This window comes from Garra rufa, chromosome 4 (genome assembly GCF_049309525.1).
Source record: "Garra rufa chromosome 4, GarRuf1.0, whole genome shotgun sequence".
Classification (NCBI taxonomy): Eukaryota; Metazoa; Chordata; class Actinopteri; order Cypriniformes; family Cyprinidae; genus Garra; species Garra rufa.
In genome coordinates this window covers 42,826,351-42,845,886 of record NC_133364.1, presented here as the reverse complement: position 1 = coordinate 42,845,886, position 19,536 = coordinate 42,826,351, and the positions used below count along the sequence as shown (strand labels likewise).

Here is a 19,536-nt window from a genome sequence, read left to right as displayed (position 1 = left end):
TATACTTTATATATATTAAATAGATTACATGTTTATTAATTAAAACATTTGCAGTTGTAATGGCACATGTTTGTGTTTGTTCTAGTTTGTAGTCAGCGTGCGCTGATTCGAGAGCTTCGAATCACTGAATAATTTTACGAATGATTCGGTTCAGATGATTCGGATTATCAGTTTCTCTCAGTTCTTCCCGTACTTAAACGATGTAAGTTACTGGTTCAAGATATAAGGAGCGAAATGAGACGCACGTTACCTATTATTAATATGAGGATGCGCTTTACTCACGAAAGTTTTATCAGGAAATATTTGCAGCTGGTTTGTAATAGTTGTCTTGCTCATGTTAGTTGTTCTCGCTGCATTTCCAGTGTTTTGAGCAGCAGATGTCGTCAGTGTGCCGTGATTCAAAACAGTGAATTATTTGTGATATTGATTCAGTTGACTCGTGTTTCGAAAAAAAAAAAAAAAACGTTTCTCCAGTGACTAAATTCGTCTTTCTGATAAACTGATTAGGGGGCGAATACAAACGCACATTTTCTGTTGCTTGTGCAGATGTGCTTTACTCACACAAAACGACCTTCATTAATGTCAGTAGATGAGTAATTATGAGCTGTTTGTTTAAACACTTTAAACGATTAAAAGTACATGCCTTTCTTCAGCCGAATCAAACACACAGGAGCGGTGCAGCCTTATGACGTCATATCGCCAAAACAAAATAAAAGTCTTGTGCGCTAACACTTAGCATTTTACATTAGAAAACTAATCTAAATAATAAGGTATAGGAGGTACTGAAGGCATGAATTCCAAAGCTGTTAAACTCCAAAACTATTAGTACAGTTGAGCTTTTTCAAGTAGTATAGCTATCTAAGCAACTGTAAGGTGTGTTCCATTCATGATAAATTACAGAGCATTTGTGATATTCTTAAAACTCCAGTATCTTGGTATTCACATTACAGGAGAGGACTGGAATGAATTTCGGAAAATTTCAAACTCTTGAATCGACTCAAGAATTTGTTGATCAATATTACATTTTCCATTACTGTAAAAGATCAAATTAATTCTAATTCAGGGCTGCTCAACCCTGTTCCTGGCGATCTACCTACCTGCAGACTTTTGTTCCAGCCCTGCTCCAACACAGCTGTCTGTAATTATCAAGGGCTACCTAAGAGATTAATTAGCTGGTTCAGCTGTGTTTAATTAGGGTCGGAGCTGAACTTTGTTGAATAGTAGATCTCCAGGAACAGGGTTGGGCACCCCTGTTCTAAATGTTAATAAAATGTGATTTACATTTCCCCAGATTATCTTTATTAAAACTGGCAGCATATAATTTTTGCTAAAGTGTGATTATAATGTTAAAAAGTAACCATTAAAGGGTAACGACACCCCCGTTTCAGCGCTGGATACTCTAACCACAATTTTGAGTTTAAAACACAAATAAATGCACATCCTTTTGCACTATGCATCGAAAACCTATATATGAACACACTGTTGAACCACCAATAACTGTTAAGGCTTCTTTTGCCGTGTTTATATAAGCCCTTTGATGGGTTGCATCAAGGAAAAACCGCTTACACTTACTTTGTGAATGAATTGCGTGTACCGGACTCATACACTCTCTTTCATCCATGAATGTTCCATACGCAAATCAGCACACGCTGTCGTGAATAATTAAGCGAATCGACTTCTCATAGGATAAGAACACGCAGCATAATGAATATTAATGAGACACCGAGGCGTCATCGATATACTATAGTCCATCGCCGCGTCACAAACGGTGACGTCAGGACAATGTAGCACAATTTTAAAGGAACCGTATGTAAGAAATGTATGTCAGTTAATCATAAAATGGCCCTGACATGTCACTAGACATTAAGAAATCATGTTCATTTCAAATACTTATATCACTGACAACAGTGGTCCGGCCAGGATATTGTCATTTAAAAGTGAGAGTTGCAGCCCTCAACTGATGTTATTGTTGTCATTTTGTGTTTTGGTCTGAGGCTCCACCCTCCAGCTATCTACCAATCACGAAATCAGTAGAGTTTTGTGAGACGGGTTGCCAGCTCTGTCTGCTCTAGTTACAGCTATGAACGGTGTCGGATAAAACATGTATAACGTTACAAACCTGAAAGACCTCGTTATGAATCCGAAATACGTTGTGACAAAGTCCGAAATAAAACAAGGATTGGTATAGGAGATGCCTTTGAAAGATGGAGACGGCTGAAAACGGAGAAGAATTTGAAGATTGACGCCAACGTTGCTGATTTTCTCCTGGACAAGTAAGATTCATCTATGTTTGGCTAACTTTGCTTCCGTACACAGTGGATTTTCCACGGTCGGCAGTGCTAAATGCGTTCATAAAATGCTTTATATCGCACCACTAGCAGGGTATGAAAACAATCTATGTTCCGACTGAAATGTGGTATTACAGTACATCTTTGCGAAATATTTGGCTAATCGCCAACTGTAAATTTTTGCGATACATAATTACTTCGCAAAACATCTCTTGTGAAGCATAAACATAATTAACAGAAGAAAAACAAATTTCTGTGTAGGACTCATCCCTTGCCATTGGAAGCTCCTTGTAGCAGCCTACTCCTGCAGCTTAGCTGGGAACCTCGAGTCAGGGGGGAGCGGGAGGGGATACACCGTTCTACAGTATTTTGAAAGTGATTGCAGTACCAGTTTTGGCTACAATCCTACATACGGTTCCTTTAAACCCGGAAAATGACAATAGCACAGAAAAGCTCAAAATTAACCAGTTCTCTCTAACAATTTATATTAACAGATGCCAACATTGCTTTCTATGATATGCAACACAAACACTTCTGCTAAAATCTCAGAAAAAGTTGTCTGGGGTTTCGTAACCCTTTAAGATAGTGTAAGTGACCACCATCACCACTGCAGTCACCACACAGACAAAAGACCAGACCAAATTACTTTGTTATCCAGAGATGGAATCATGACATCCAGCTAAATCTAGGACTTTTTTCAAAACATTAAACCATTAAAGTTGGGCTGGACAATATATCGAACGATATTGTGTATTGCCGCTCCAGCGGAACCTGAGCGGAACGCACGTGATGGAGATTTACTACTAATCAAAGCACCGGCTTCATTGACTAAACGCGCCTCACAATATCATTCGATATATTGTCCAGCCTTACATTAAAGCTGTTACAACGGCAAAAAAAAGATATTTGCCAGTTTTATTGCAAGAACCATTGTTAAACTATGGTTAGTGTAGTAAAACCTTGGTTAAAAATGCTTGAAATTTAAATTGATTGTATATACCTATTTTTCTTTGTACACACAAATTGACATGGTAGAAAACATTTAATCCTCTTAATGTTTGTTTGTTACTGAATCTCTAAAGTTTTAGTAACTGCATCAAACTCTGTGATCAGTATATAATAAGCCATATTATTTATTTCATCACACTGAATGTTTAAATCAAAATAGCAACACAATAATTATGAAGTTTCAGTTTTGTCAGTTTATTATCTCAATGAATATCGATGTGTTTTGTAGAATTGTGAACAGTTTTACTGAGTTCCTTATTATTTTGTATGTTTGGATCTACACATATGATGTAAATAGGATTTATAGCAATTAACAGTGTTTACCAACAACTAATCTATAGGGTGGTGTTGCTATAAACTATTAACACTTATTTGACTGAAGAGAATACAACCCTGCACCTATTTTGTTAATCACTGTCGCACCCCCCACCAAACACAACACACTACACCACATCCAGCATCGAGCACCACATTCAGCATGAAGAACACACTGCCAGATTGAAATGCGCAGTATGATGTCACAATAGCCTCGTTCAGACTGTCAGCCCAAATCTGATTTGTATGCAAATCCGATTAAAATCCAGTCATATTTAGGTAGTCGAACTACATGAAATCCGATTTTGTCAAATCCGTTTTGAGCCACATTTGTACACAGCAAAATCATGGGTGTAAAATTTGCAGGGACGGTGTAAAATTAACAGTGTTGACATTTTTTAACACTACACGGTAATAAAATAACACTGCGGGGTGTTATTTGTAAGACAGCGTCGGTGTGAAATTTAAGTGTATTTTCACATTTCACCCACGCCTCCACTTAACGCTAGTTAAACCAGTCTGTGTCCACCATTTTCTTTAACTCGAGGCTGAAGACGAAGGTGAAGAAAAAGCGGGTAAATCACATTCTTACACGATATAACTTAGTAAAAATAAGTGGTTATCTCTATATCTACTAAGCCCCACGTCAGTAGATGTCGTGGACACATTTGATCAATTTGTTCCTTTGTAAAGATAAATCGGAGCCATGTTTGTAATTTGATACCTCGGATCATATTTGCTCGATTTAAAATTAACGTACTAACGGGAATTAATTATGTGTCCATGATTTACATAAAATGAAGAAGTGTGTGTATATATGCTAGCTTGGTTTAAAAAAAAAGTACACAGATTGACTGTAATTATCCTAATAGTGAGAGTGTTTCATTCCGAAGAAATGCTGGTTCAAGTGGAGTGTAAAGGCAACCCGAAATGGATCCGAATACCAGTGAAAAATGACAGTTTTGACTTCTGTGAATTCATTAAAGAAGGTATTTTTTTCAAATGTTTAGTAATTTTAAGTTTATTATAACAGTGTTATTTTCTTTGAAATAAATGATTGTTATTTATATTAATAAGTAGTCATTTATCCATTAAACATTCAGTGTATTATAAATTGACTTGATCCTGAATAATATTGATCACACTTTTTTGCATATAGTATTGTTAACAAATCTTTGTACAGTATTTTTCTATACATTTGACTTTAATTCTATCCTACTGATCTGAATAGTTATTTACTTAAACATATTGTATTAGTTTTGTTTATGTATTACTTGCATTTAAAAATAATATCAAATGATTAAATTGTCATTTCAGTATGTTTGAACATTAAAAATCGAATTGTATTTTCTACTTCTAAGCTTCAGAAAAGTTCAACTTGCCACATGGAGCCAATGTGGTTCTTAAAGACTCTGCAGGAGTTGATGTTGATGCTGATATTTTTGACGAGCTTGTGAGAACATCTAAGGTGTCCTTCAAAATTTTGGATTGTGATACAGCAGGTAAGAAACTCATGACTTTCTGCCATGTTCAAAAATGTGTAATCTAGTTTGCATTCTCAAGCATATTTCTTCACAATACATGATGTTAGCATCTGTTTTTGTAATGTTCATGTTGTCTTGTGTGCTGAATGTGATTCTAAGATAATGTTCCACAAGCTGAGACCAATTTCTCTGAGCCGTCATGCCCCGAGTCGTCATTTTCATCAGTAGAATCAGAAAGTTCGGATTCCACAGTGATTCCGCGTTTTTCAAAGGCACGCAAAAAGCGATTCTTAGAAGAGCCTTCTGACTGCAATGGATCAAAAGATGTGAGTTATTTTTCCGCTCTTGCCTAAGTTTTATACTTAAATGATACAATTTGATACCGTATCAATAATCTTACCAACATTAGTATATCAAAGACTGGTTAATTTGCATTCATCCTTTTTATATGTTTATGTGTATAATATATATATGTGTGTGTGTGTGTGTGTGTGTGTGTGTGTGTGTGTATATATATATATATATATATACATATACACACAGCTAGTTCATGCAGCGCTGCACTCAAAACCAGGAGGCTCTGATGTATTGAAGGAGTACGAACAAACAAAGAGTCTGTCTGACAAGACACGAAGGAAGCTGGTAAACATCCTTGTGGCTGATATGGTAGAGAAGTATGGGTAAGTGACCCCCGCAAAGAAGTCTATATTGCACTGGTATTTCAACAGTTACATTTTCTATGTATCTTTTTTTTTTTTTTTAATGCTGATGTTGTAGGAGGATTCCACCAGTCAGTATCCGTGTAAGCTATGCTCTTGGAATCATTACTCTGTTCCCCAATTTGAAGGATAAGTTCTCACCGACTGGTTATGTAAGTAAATACAGTACATAGACCATACACTCTCTTTATTTCAGCACGTATCTGATGTCTAGTCAATCAAGTTATTTTTTATACTGAGATATGTTTAAGTGTAGTAATTCTGCTGATGCTTTTATCCAAAGCAATGTAAAATTGGGCAGATGATTTATCTCCGATTTTTTGGCATTATCTGCACATTTTCTTCTAGAAAAATCTGCAGAATTCTGTGGAAGTATTGTAAACCGTGTCAAGCTTAGAATACTGTTATTGGTAACTGGAAGTATCATAAAATAATTATCAATATTTTATAGTTTGGGTAGTGCATTGTTTGTTATGCACATAAATTCTGTAAACAATTTAATATTCTGCAAAATTGTGTCCATGCGATACTGCCTGGGCCTGATACATTGATGACTTATAGATGCTAAATGTTTGACAGGAACAGTTCTACGATCCACGCAGTGGCCAGGGTTACATTGCCTACAGACTGAAAACTGTTCAGCGCAACTCTGTAAATAACTTGAGGGAGGCATCAAAGGTGGTTTACCAAGATGGTCCTAAGACTTTGCGTGAGACTTCTTCAACAACTGAGCAGCTGTCAGGTGATGAATGCACAGAAGCTGTATCCATGATGAAGCATTCAACGGAGGCACCAGTTATTAAGGACAAAATGAAGACAACATTCAAGTACAGGCAGAATTTGATGCATGATCCAGACAAATCTTCACTCATCCTTGATTACTTTCCCCGATTTTTGGATACACCAGGCTTGGTAAGAAATATTCAAATAGATTTTGATGTTAATTGTATATTTAATTGTAATGTTTATTATTGACTTGATTTTTCTGTGTGATAGATTGACCAAGACTTTACTATGCTTTTTGAAGATGAAATTTCAAGCAAGTTTATTGCAAAATGGCCCACATTCTACAAGCCAAGAATAATTGCTGACTGCAAAAACCTGCATCATGGTGCACATGTGGATGACCTTTTGTCTGCTCTGGAGGAGTCTGATTATGGTAAGTATAAATGTTGTTGTCTTTTGTTTATTTGTTTTTTAAGCTGGTATAAGGTTTAACTGAATGCTCTATCCTTTTAGGATGGGACAGTGATGTAGCTGCTATTCTCTTGCTCCATCTCTTGCCTCCAACTGTGAAAGGAAGGAAGACTGGAAAAATCAGTGCAACAGAAGCAGCTGATCATGTTGTAAAGTTCATGAAGGTAAAATAAAGTTCTTGTTAGATTTACTCATTTACACTCTCAAAAAGGATGTGTTAATTTTTAACACATTGTTTGTGTTATGTCTATTTTAGCACATTTTGTGTCATTTTGTGTTAAATGTGTGTTAAAAATGAAAAAGAAAAAAGAAAATATCCAACACAGTGTGTCCAACACAATATGTGTTAAATATCAGCCAATCACATTGCTGCTTGCGTCACTTCATTAGCCGTTAATCTTCTGACACAAGCAAAGTTCCTCATGCTTCAAGTTTTCATCGTCAGGACATAACTTCGATGTGTGAAGGTAAGAAGTGTTTGTATTTGCCATTATACGTTTTTAAAATGTCTTTTGTGATCGTTTGGAGACGGTCGAGGGGCATTTGGCACAAATACGTGGTAGCCGGAAAACTGCCTCACGAATGCCGGTGCGAGCTGCGCCTGCTGCACAACTCAGCGGTGAGAGCTTATTTGAACAAGCTTTATAGTTTCTTTTGTTAGATTAATTGTGAACAGAATCGCTTTTAATTAATCATTGACACGTTGTAGTGCTTCACATGAGGAAATGCATTCGTTCGTCGCGTCTTTCTCTTTGAAAATGAACATTCGTGGTGCCAAGTATTGTGCAAATTGCCCTAACGCTAACATAATCTCTGATGCTTAAGCTTTTCTTGCCTTTTTAGCTATCGCTATTTTACAATATTCGCTATGTGTAGCCTATAAATAACAAAAGTATCTTTATTTTACTCTTGCAGCTTTGAATGTAAGCCACCCCTGAAGCGCTTGTGGCAGTTACTGACAGGAGACAAACGAGAGACTTCATCTCACGACCCTCACCATCAGTTGTATGCAGATGAAAATAAAATAAAAAAAATAAAAATAAAAAAAATAAAACTTGCTTAAGAGGTTGTCAAATACCACTTTTTTTTAATTTAAAGTACAAACTTTATAAACCATTAACAACTTTTCACTCAAGGAACAATTAAAATGTTGAAGTGACTGTATTGTGATTGTTTACCTCTCTTTTTTTAACCTTTTTGAGTTTTTATGTAATTGTTAGTAGCAGGTTTAATAAATTGTGTTTAAACTATACATTAGTTTGCAGTGTCTTTATTGCATACAAAATTTGTTAAAAATAACACATACTTGACACAAATTGTGTATTTATAACACAATAGTGTGTAGAAAAAAACAACACATTTTCTGTGTTAGCTGGAATAACACACTGGTTGAGTGTAAACTAACACAAAATGTGTTGTCCTTAACTAGACACAAAGGTGTGTTAAGAAACAACACAGGCTGTGTTGTTTTTAACACATCCTTTTTAAGAGTGTAGTCTTGACAGCAGTTGGTGTAATCTGTGTATCTGCATAGTCGTCATATACAGGTTCCAAAATATAGAATATAGAACTGAGCAGAAAACTTCAAATCTCTTCACATCTCACATGAAAATCGTACTATATCTACAATTCAAGGGCGAAACAATGTTTTCATAAACGCATTACAATAAGATTTAATTTGTTACTGATGCTATGTAAATACACTGAACAATACTTGCACTGCATTTATTAATTTGGTTAATGTACATTAATATCTTGTTAAAAAATTGTATTTGTTAGTGTTCGTTTCTCATGTCACACACCTGAGGATGAGACTTTTATTTGTGAATTTGAACATGAAAAATCTGTCAGCGGTTATATAAAAGAAACGCTATTTAAAATCTTTCATGTCTCATCAGGTGGGGACAAGCATCAAGGCATTTCTTGAGCGAGTTGGATCTACACAGCCCTTCCTGCTCTGTGTAGGAGAAAAGAGGAGTAGCATTCAGAAATTTTACATCATCCTGGACCAGAAGGCCATTCCCTGTATGGTGCAGACAGCTGTTGCAGCCTTTGATGAACTCTTTAAGGCACACTTTGTCTTTGCTGTATCGTATGATGAGGCCTTGTGCAACTTCTACACGTTCATTCAAACAACGGTGTATGGAATTGATGTGGGCACTGCCAAGGAAAGTCCAAGGGTCAAGGAAATCCGTGTGAGAATTCACAACACTGAGGTTTGACTCCCCCCTCCCCCCAGCATCTTGCTCAAATGTTCTCATGCTTTCTTTGCAGGGTACACCACAGAAGTTGTTCAAGTTTGTTTCAGCATCTGAAGTTTCATCATGGTTTGTATCCAGGGCGTTCATTACGGTTGAAATGTGGCGAACCTGGATGTTCATCGGTTTTTTATACATATTATGGGTTCAAGAAACATATTTTAAGAGTGCACAGAGACTGTGTAGCCTCAGGTACTGCTGAGAATGTTGCCAGTGGTATCAGCGTTCCTGTTACTGAAACCCTAAGTGAGGATCCTCCAGCCACTTTTCAGGCTCCTGTTAAAAATCAGCAACTGACTGATATGTGTAGTGCTATTGTTGCTCAAGTACAAGCAGCTGGAGTCTCTGAAAATACTGTTCAATGTTTAGTTGGTTCAATGGAAGAACTTGTAAGTGATGTTCACACTCAAGCAAGAGACTCTGTTCTAAAATGTCTTTCATCAGAGGTACCTGGGAAAACCCTAGACAAAGTTAAAGAATGTTTTCACCAGCTAGAAAATCCATTCTCTTACCTTAACACTGAAACAAAGAGGCAGAGACACTTTGAGAGAAAATGGAAAATTGTTGAACCAGTGGAATATGTTCTTGGAGTGCGCTATGATGTGCGCAAAGATAAAACTACAGGATTATACAGTCATGTTCCTGTCAATGACAAATTTGTTTATGTGCCCATTTTAGGAACTCTTGAGTCTATGTTTACGAATTCTGAACTTTGCCACTTTTTCCAGCAGGTTAAAAGTCATCAAGATGGTATTTACAAAGACATTAATGATGGTTCTTACTCCAAAAAGCATATGTTATTTGGTCAAAAAGAGCTTGCTCTTCAAATACAGTTATATTACGACGATTTCGAAACGGCAAATCCACTTGGATCCAAAAAAGGAATTCATAAACTTGGCTGTGTTTATTTTATTTTAAGAAACTTGCCCCCCAAGATCAATTCTGTTTTAATGAACATCCATCTTGTGGCCCTTTTCCATTCAGAAGACTTAAAAAAAATATGGCTTTGAACCAATCTTACAGCCTCTGGTAAAGGATCTAAAAATTCTGGAGTCAACAGGAATCAATGTACCCTTCTCGGATACTATGTTACAGGGTTCTGTCATTCAGGTTACTGGTGACAATTTAGCTTTACATGGACTGTTAGGTATGGTTGAGTCGTTCAGTGCAACCTACTGTTGCCGGTTTTGCTCAACTGACAAAGCAAAGTTGCAGTCAGTATGAGTAATGAGCTGTATTCAGAACATTGCAGTGCTCTAGCACAAGATCCCAATCTTGCACCACTGTTTGGCCTTAAGAGAACTTGTCCACTCAATTCATTACAGTTTTTTCATTCTTCAGAGAATTTTGCTGTTGACATTATGCACGATTTACTCGAAGGGGTTGTGCAGTATGAGTTAAAACTGCTTTTTCAGTACTTTGTTAAAGACTGCATTTCATCAGGTACCCTTTCGGAAAGGATTCAGAGCTTCAACTATGGGTACAGTGAAAGAAAGAACAGACCAAGTGGAGTTAAAATTGATGATGCCAGCAAGGACCTTGGTCTCAATGCTATTCAGTCATGGTGCCTTCTGCGCAATACCCCCTTGATATTTGGAGATCTAGTTGACACGGACAATGATTACTGGAGACTGATACTACTTTTGATTCAGATTGTGAGCATTGTATTCTCACCAGTTGTAACACAGGGTATGACTTATTTTTTGAAGCATTTAATTTTTGATCATCATAAACTTTTTAAGTCCATATTTCCTGAAAAAAGATTGATTCCGAAGCACCATCTAATGATCCACTATCCTAGATGTATTAGGAAAATAGGTCCACTTATACATATGTGGTGGTGCATGCGATACGAAGGAAAGCATAACTTTTTTAAGAAGTCTGTAAAAAAACTTTAAAAACATAACCAAAACATTGGCCAAGAAACATCAACATCAGTTGGCTTTTCATTGGGAGAGTTTTTATTTTAAAAGATTTCAGTTTGGTCCTTTTAATGAAGTCTCTACTTGCACTCTGGAGGGTAACGAGATTTTAAATGAAACTTGGAATGTACCCACTGTCTCCACTACAAACTGGGTAAAAAACTATGGAACTGAATACCAAGTTGGAATGTTTGTTTGCTCTTCTGTTGAAAATGAAATGCCTGTTTTTAATAAGATTAGCAGTATTATTGTGAAAGATGGACAAGCTTTTCTTTCGGCTAGTAATGTAATTACAGTGTGTTTTGATGAGCATGTGCATGCATTCTGTATTGAGGAGGTGGGTAATATTTTCACTCTCATTTGTGTGGATGATTTGATGTACTATAGACCTTATGACAGGCAGTTTTCATATGACAGTGATGAGAGAACTTGCATTGTTCCCTGTTGTGTTTTTGTTTTGGATTGGAATTAACTGCAAACTGTAAAGGTTTTTAAATGCAGTGAAATGCTGTGACTGAATGTGAATGTTAAATGTGGTGTACCTCAAAAAAGTTTTTGCAATCTTTTCTGCAAATGTCACGCCATTTTAATTTTGTAGAAAGAACCAAAACGTAACAAAAGTGCTACTATAAATCAGTATTTTCAACACTCACCAATGCTATATTGAAATTACACTGGTGTTGATCTTAAAATGAGATTGTTAAAAATTAACACTGTAATTGAGTATTAACACTGGTGTAGTGCAGAAATAACAACAAATAGTGTTCACTAGGTTTAAAATTAACAATAATTAGTGTTGAATTTACACTCAGTGGATGTGAAAATTTTTACACTATCAAAAGTGTAAAATTTACCCTCTATAGTGTGGACACATATAGACACTTTGCTGGTGTTAAATTTGACACTGTGGGTGTACTTTTTACACCAGCGATTTTGCTGTGTAGGATTTTTTTGACAAGGAAACCCAGCTAAAGCTGAGGCTGGTTGGTTGGTTTTACCTGGTTAACCAGCCTGGTTTTAGCTGGTCATAGCTTGTCAGCAGGCTGGTTTTAGAGGGGTTTTGGCCAGGCTGGGTGACCAACTAAAACCAGCTACTTCCATCTTAAACCAGCCAACCAGCCTAGGCTGGTATTTTCAGCAGGGAGATCTACTTTCCTGCAGAGTTTAGCTCCATCTTTGATCAAACTCACCCACCTGAGCTTTTCTAATGATCCTGAAGACATTGATTAGCATGCTCAGCTGTGTTTGATTAAGGTTAGAACTAAACTCTGCAGGATAGTGGATCTTGTGAGCCAGATTTGAGCATCGCTGGCCTATATAAAACAACAGATTCTGAATAGGTCTCTTTCGGTTTGATCCATTCCAGTTTAATTGAGAGGCTAAAGAATGACCAGTCAATGTTGTTTGTATTCTCCTAGTTGCATTACAGAGCTGCCTACACAAAACCTGCATGGATCCAAAGGATACAAAAGTTGATCTGGGCCTGAACAGGCTGGACCACACTTGGGATGCTGGTAGACCAGCTTTTGTTGTCTTTTGGGTGATGTTACGATCTCGGTAAAACTTGTGTACATTACAAATCACATTTCTTTTGATTTTTTTTTTTTTTTTGTTCTTTTAAAATGAGCTTTATTTTGCTTGAGAACAGAATGAAAATGCTGGTTTACTAGCTTGACCAGTGGTCATTAATCTCAGTTTGCTTGCCCTAAATGGCAAAAGGGTGGGTAATTTTGTTTTAATGGCATTATACCAATTATGTTTATTTCAAAATGCTCTTAAACTGCAAATTACTGCTAAATGTAGTTGGGGAAAAAAGTTTTGTGACCAAATTGGTTTGAACAAACAGGTATATTTGCAGTGTTGTTGTTTTTTCTTGCATTGTTTTAGCAAAGTATCAATGCATTTTACGTTTAATGTTGCTTGGTGTCTTTATAGAGAAGTAACGCACACAAGAAGGGCTTCTATTTAGTGCTCTAGATAAAAAATAATAGAGGGAGTAATGCTGATAGATCATTACAGTTAACGACCATGAGCGCTTGTGGTGTGTTTTGATGTGCTGCTCAGTTTACCTAGAAATTATAAAATGGTGCCTCCATTGTCTCGGGGTCTGGCTGAAAAGCAATGGTCTGAAATCGACTGCAAATAAAAGACTATTAAATCTATTAAGATGTCAGCAGATTATGAATAAACTCAAAAACAGCATTACCAGCTTCACTTATAAAACCAGTTTATTCTCTTCGTATGGCTACAAAAGTTCTTAAAAGGGGGCAGCCGTGGCCTAATGGTTAGAGAGTTGGACTTGTAACCCAAAGGTTGCAGGTTCGAATCTCAGGTCCGGCAGGGATTGTAGGTGGGGGGAGTGAGTGTACAGCGCTCTCTTCACCCTCAATACCACGACTGAGGTGAGTCCCTTGAGCAAGGCACCGAACCCCCAACTGCTCCCCGGGCGCCGCAGCAATGGCTGCCCACTGCTCCGGGTGTGTGTTCACGGTGTGTGTGTGTTCACTACTGTGTGTGTGCACTTGGATGGGTTAAATGCAGAGCACAAATTCCTAGTATGGGTCACCATACTTGGCCTCCCTTCACCTCCTTTCCTTTCCTTTTCCTTTAAAATATGAATACATCATGGCAGTCCTGATATAAATTGCAGGAGCAGAGGTAATTCAGTCCTTCACAATGCTCCTGACACCGAGAATGATTCACTCTGGTGTGGTGGTATTTTACTGGACCTTACTGATGAAAAATTACTCATGTTGCTTACCATTGAAGACTCCATTATGAAACCAAATGAGTAAAAGAGCTCAGGTGAGAACACAATACTCTCTAGTCATCTGTAAGTATTTGGCTTTTTACATTTCCTCCTATATTCCTGTGTTCACACTTAATGGGACCCCAGTTATTACTCCACACCTCCATATTTTATTACCTATTTGACTGCAACTTCAAATCATTGCTCGCATACCATTTTCATTTTTTTTCACTTTATTCCTCTGCTCTTTACTATTACATATTACCATCAATGCTCCATCCATTAATGCAATTACACTTTTAACTTTTGTCTTGTTTCTGCAAGTCTTTAAACAGTGCTGGCACAGCAAAGACAAAGACTTCTCTCTGGTGTTATTATGACTCATGTCACACTGATACCTTAAAAATACAGTTCTCTCATGTGTGAAACCTCATGTGGCATTTAAGTGCTGCTTTAATTCTGAAACTCTTTCCGCAGTGACCACATACAAATGGTTTCTCTCCAGAGTGAACTCTCATGTGTCTGTTAAGGGATCCCTTTTGGTTGAAACTTCTTCCACATTGCTGGCAGGTGAAAGGCTTCTCTCCTGTGTGAACTCTTATGTGCTCTTCAAAGTGTTGTTTATAATTAAACCTCTTTCCGCACTGAGGGCATGTGTAGGGTTTCTCTCTGTGAGTTCTCAAATGGACTTCAAGGTTTTCATGTTGATCAAAACTCTTTTCACACTGATCACATTTGTAAGGCTGCTCTCCATTGTGAATTTTCATGTGTTTGTTGAGGCTTCCTTTTATAGTGAAACTTACTCCACACTGTTGGCAGGTGTAAGGTTTCTCTCCAGTGTGAGTTAAAATATGTCTTTCAAGGTTTGGTTTACGATTAAAACTCTTTCCACATTGTTGGCAGGCATAAGGTTTCTCTCCTGTGTGAACTCTCATGTGGACTGCAAGCTGTCCAGATCGAGTAAAACTCTTTCCACACTGTTGGCAGGTGTAAGGTTTCTCTCCAGTGTGAATTCTCATGTGGACTCCAAGGTTCCCAGGTTGAGTGAAACCCTTTCCACACTGAGGGCAGGCATACGGTTTCTCTCCTGTGTGAACTCTCATATGTCTTTTAATACTTTCTGTTTGTTTGAAACACTTTCCACACTGTTGGCAGGTGAGATAACTTCTTCCTGTCTTTCGAGTCTTTTTTCTTGAGGAAGTCGTTTTAGTCTGTGAACAACTAAAAGATTTTTCTCCTTTTGTGAAATCATGATCTTTCTCTTCCATTTCATTCAGTACTTCACTCTCCTCTTTCAGTGCCATCATATCTAAAGTGAAAAAGATAAGTAAAAGTTAACCCCAGTTTAATGACACAAAACAACAGCCATCAAAACATTCAAAGATGTGAAAGTGTGAAAACTAACATACAACTACATCCTATGTGCTCTAAGTCAGTGGTTCTCAATTCCAGTCCTCATGCTCCACCTGCTCTGCATATTTTGCATGCCTCTCTTAAGCCGAGTTCACACTGCACGATGGATCGGTGACAGGGGGTTTCACACTGCATGACTTTACAATAGGAAGAATCACCTACAACTTTGTCCCGGTCCGCAAACTACGTCTTACAACCAAACACAAGCGAGAAGTGACATGGAAACAACGCGAGGTCAGGCGTGCTAGTTCTCACGTGAGACAGGGATTATTATCAAAAAATGGTAGCCCGCAAGAAGCTTGTCATACAATTGCATGTGCACTCATTTGCAGCTAATAGAAAATAAGCCGAAGCTATGCTTGTTGATATTGTAGTCTATACCTTCGTAACTCCTCCCCTAACTTCCCGCTGGCCTGGATGTTGCTGTCTCATTGGCTGAAGGTAATCGCCGATGTGATTTTCAGTCAGATCACCTTTCACACGGCATGATTTTGAATCGCCGACAGGTCCAGATATTTAGTGACACGTCGGCGATTCTCTCAGATCGCGTCTTTGATAGTTCACACTTTGTGATTGTCACTCGCGTGAACGAGCACCGATTTGCCTGTGATTTCGGGCATTTGTCGGTGATTTCTCAAAACCTGTCGGCGAGTCAAAATCGGGGCTAAAATCATGCATTCTGAACTCGGCATTAGTTAATGCACCTGATTCTGACAATCAGCTCGTAGGAATTAAGCTCTGTGCATGTACTGTGTTACAGATGACAAGTTCCCTACACAGTATTCATTGTTTCCTACTCCCTGAGCACTGGAAATCCATTCAAATTTACTTCACTTCAGAACATTTATTCACAAATTTGCGCTACGCCACCGCCTGCAGTGTCTTCACAGACAGAGGAATCTTAACAGAGAAGTGTGACATCAATAAATAAATACAATTTAAATTCATGACTTGCACGCTTTAATGACCTTTAAATTAAACGTATTTGGTTGCTTCGAACTGGAATCATTGCGGAATATCCTAAGAAGTCCACTTTGCAGGGCACTTAAGTTTAAATGGAACAAACGTTATATGTGATAAGAGATACAACATACGCAGAGACTTGGGGCATGAGGACTGCTGTCAAAAGCAACTGTAAGAGGTGTTGCATGTAATTAGAGAAACCTTTACTTATTTAGGATGTCTCAAATGGGTCATTCCAACTGGACTCATCAAATTTAGGAAAAGTTCCCCACCGGACCTCCTCAGATTTGTCTGAAAAAAAATCTATGTGATGGGTAATTATGCCCAATAGATCATATGCAAAAAAAAAAAAAAAAAAAAAACACTGTAAAAAAGTTTGTTTTTTTTACCCCATAAAAAACCTTTTGGAAAATCTATTTGTTGTGGTCAGTTTTGATATTGTGGTCATGATATTTGAGTCGCCACAAATAAAACAATGCATGGGAAACACAACAACCTGAGCCCAATTTATGCCTACTCATCAACTTCACCTTAATTTGGGGTAGAATTAAATTAATGCCAAAGCTCAGCCTTTTGTTTATCATACCCCCTCCATCACCTCACGTACCCCAGTTTGAGAACCACTGGTTAATACCGTTCTCATCTTAAAATACAGTACCTTGGTGTAAGTTTGACCTATGCCTCCTGAACCCACTGTTTTTATCTATTTATTTACTTGATTGTATTGATATTATTTAATTATTTTCTTCATTTCTTCTGTTTAACCAGTAATTTAATTTATACATCTTCTTCTTCTTTCCCTTTTTCCTAATTTTCCTCCTTATTTTTTAACTTTATAAAAAAGTGTATCTTAAACCTCACATAATTACATCAGAATTTAGCTTGAATGTTAATGCTTTTGTTTTGGCTTATTTTTTGTGTTTGTTCTATTGTCAGACTTGCATTATATTTACAGCACTGTTTTCTTTAATGTTGTACTGTTTTTCTGCATGTCCTACATTGTCTTGGTCTACAAAAAAAAAGGTAAATTAAATTATCTTAGAAGAATTTTATAAAAAAAGAATTGTATGAAAAAGTATCATCTGCTACATTTGTATAGTCTCTGTGAACTTTTATAAGGTTTAGGCTAATTCAATATTAATGCTACAACTAAAATGAATAAATAACAAATGGCCAGTGTGAAAGCAGGATTTTCTCAGTTGCACTTAAAGGCAGTGTTAGTATGTGCTCTCAACACTTCTGTCAAATGTCAAAACATTTCTACACCTGTGTCACATTATTAATAAATATTCTTTATATTAATTTTTGTAATGAGTTCAGCTTTAAGAATAAAAACCAACCTGATTGTTCCTCAGTATCTTCATGTTTGACTCTAAACGTTTCTTCAATCTTCACGTCTTCACTCTCCTCTTTAATAAACACCATCTTTGTTTGTTCCTCAGTGTCTTCATGTTTCAATGTGTCTTCATTCTTCACGTGTTCACTCTCATCTTTAATTAACGCCATTTTATAGTGTCTGTTGATTCTCCAGGAGTTTTTCTGTGTGTTTGTACACTTTGACCTGCTTAAGATGAGAATAATTAATAGAAAGAAAATTCAATGCAAACTCAATCTCTGGGTGCGTCTCAATCAGCCCCTAGTTCACAGCCAGTGTAGTAAGACAGAGAGTTAATAGACTAATACAATTTATAAAACATACAAATTACCAAAAAGGTTCATATTTAGGCAGGCTATTTTAAATTTATAACTGGTATTCAATTACTTGTTTCTAATATATTACACTCTCATGAAATCATTCCCGGTTGTGAGTCCGCGTGCCTCTGATTCGAATCACTGAATCATTTCACAAATGATTCGATTCAAATGATTCGGATTCTCTGTTTTGCTGCGTCCCAATTCGCCTACTTATACTACGCCCTAAAAGTATGTACTCTTTTTGTGAAGAAAAAGTACATACTTTTGAGTATGTAGCAGAATAGTAGGCGAGCTTTGGGACATACTACTTCGTCATAACTGCTTTTTTAACGGACGCTCTGTTGCTTAGTTACCTGAATCCTCTCACTGTTTAAACTGCCCTGTCGAACATCACAGTTAACATTATCTACATTTCGTTTAATTTAATTTCCTACCGTATTAGAGAGAAATGAAGAGGCACGTTCTTTCAGGAGTCTTTCATGCCGAGAACTCTGCTCGTGTTTGCATAATTATGCATTTAAACGTTAATGACCAAACATATCATTATAAAAGTTCACAATGTTGCTGCACATGAAATATAACGAGGATAACATTTAAAAATATATATTTTTTATCAGGTTACACACTGATTATTTATCACTCAAACTCCTTTCTCTACCTGTCCGTTGGTCGCGCATATCCTCCATGTTTGTAGTTTTTTAACACTTTTTATGCGTGTTTGTAGTTCTAATCGAATCCTCCGTTCACCGCGCAATGTGTTGTGGGCAATATTAGCCGTTAGAGTGTGCATTGATCCGCACTTCGAATTCTGAAGTCAAGTAGTAGAACATCCGGGAATCTTTGGAATACTTTTTTGAACATACTACGATTTGGGACATACTAATTCTATTTTCGAATACTATTTAGGACGGATAGTATGCGAATTGGGACGCAGCATTTCTCTCGTCACTTCTTATCATCACACGATTGATTCATGATATAGAGAGCGAAATGAGACGCACCTTCTCTGTTATTAAGGATAACGTCTTAAGTAACACTAAAAAGCATTACAACGTTTCATTTAAGAATGAAGCATTTATTTTACATAGCTTGCAAATGCTTTAATTGATGTAACAGTTTGCATTGATTTAAAAACTTTAAAACCACAAACCTTTCTTCAGGTGAATCACAACAGATGAGGAGCGCGGCGCAGCTTTATGACGTCACATCACCAGAGCAAAATAAAAGTCCATTCGTTCACTGCTCTCTAGAATCACAAACACACATAATAGAAATGTTGTATATAGCATGTAATTTTGTACTCACAAAATGATGAAGCTTGTCTAAAGTTATTAACAACATAAATCTGGGAATATTAAAAAAAATTATGTACATTTAAAACACTAAAATATTTGTACCTTACCATTATATTCACATAAAACTAGTTAATGCTGCTGTGTAACTGTAACAAAGAGGGTGTGATGGCAAATTTGATCTATCACTCTTCGGACTATTGTAATCAGTGTCTCGTTATATTGTTGGTGTA

At 37.0% G+C, this 19,536-nt stretch overlaps 1 protein-coding gene across 1 annotated transcript in view; it reads right to left on the bottom strand.

Annotated features, from left to right (window-relative positions):
- Window positions 1-17,873, bottom strand: part of LOC141334052 (uncharacterized) — an 82,489-nt gene extending 64,616 nt beyond the window's left edge. Inside the window, exons 1-3 of the mRNA XM_073839206.1 lie at window positions 17,657-17,873; window positions 14,407-15,249; window positions 10,328-10,342 (exon numbers count right to left, since the gene is read on the bottom strand). Coding sequence (XP_073695307.1) covers window positions 10,328-10,342; window positions 14,407-15,249; window positions 17,657-17,822 — 1,024 coding nt within the window. The 5' untranslated portion in view covers window positions 17,823-17,873. The remainder of the gene's footprint in view (window positions 1-10,327; window positions 10,343-14,406; window positions 15,250-17,656) is intronic.
- Between the last annotated feature and the right edge of the window lie 1,663 nt (window positions 17,874-19,536).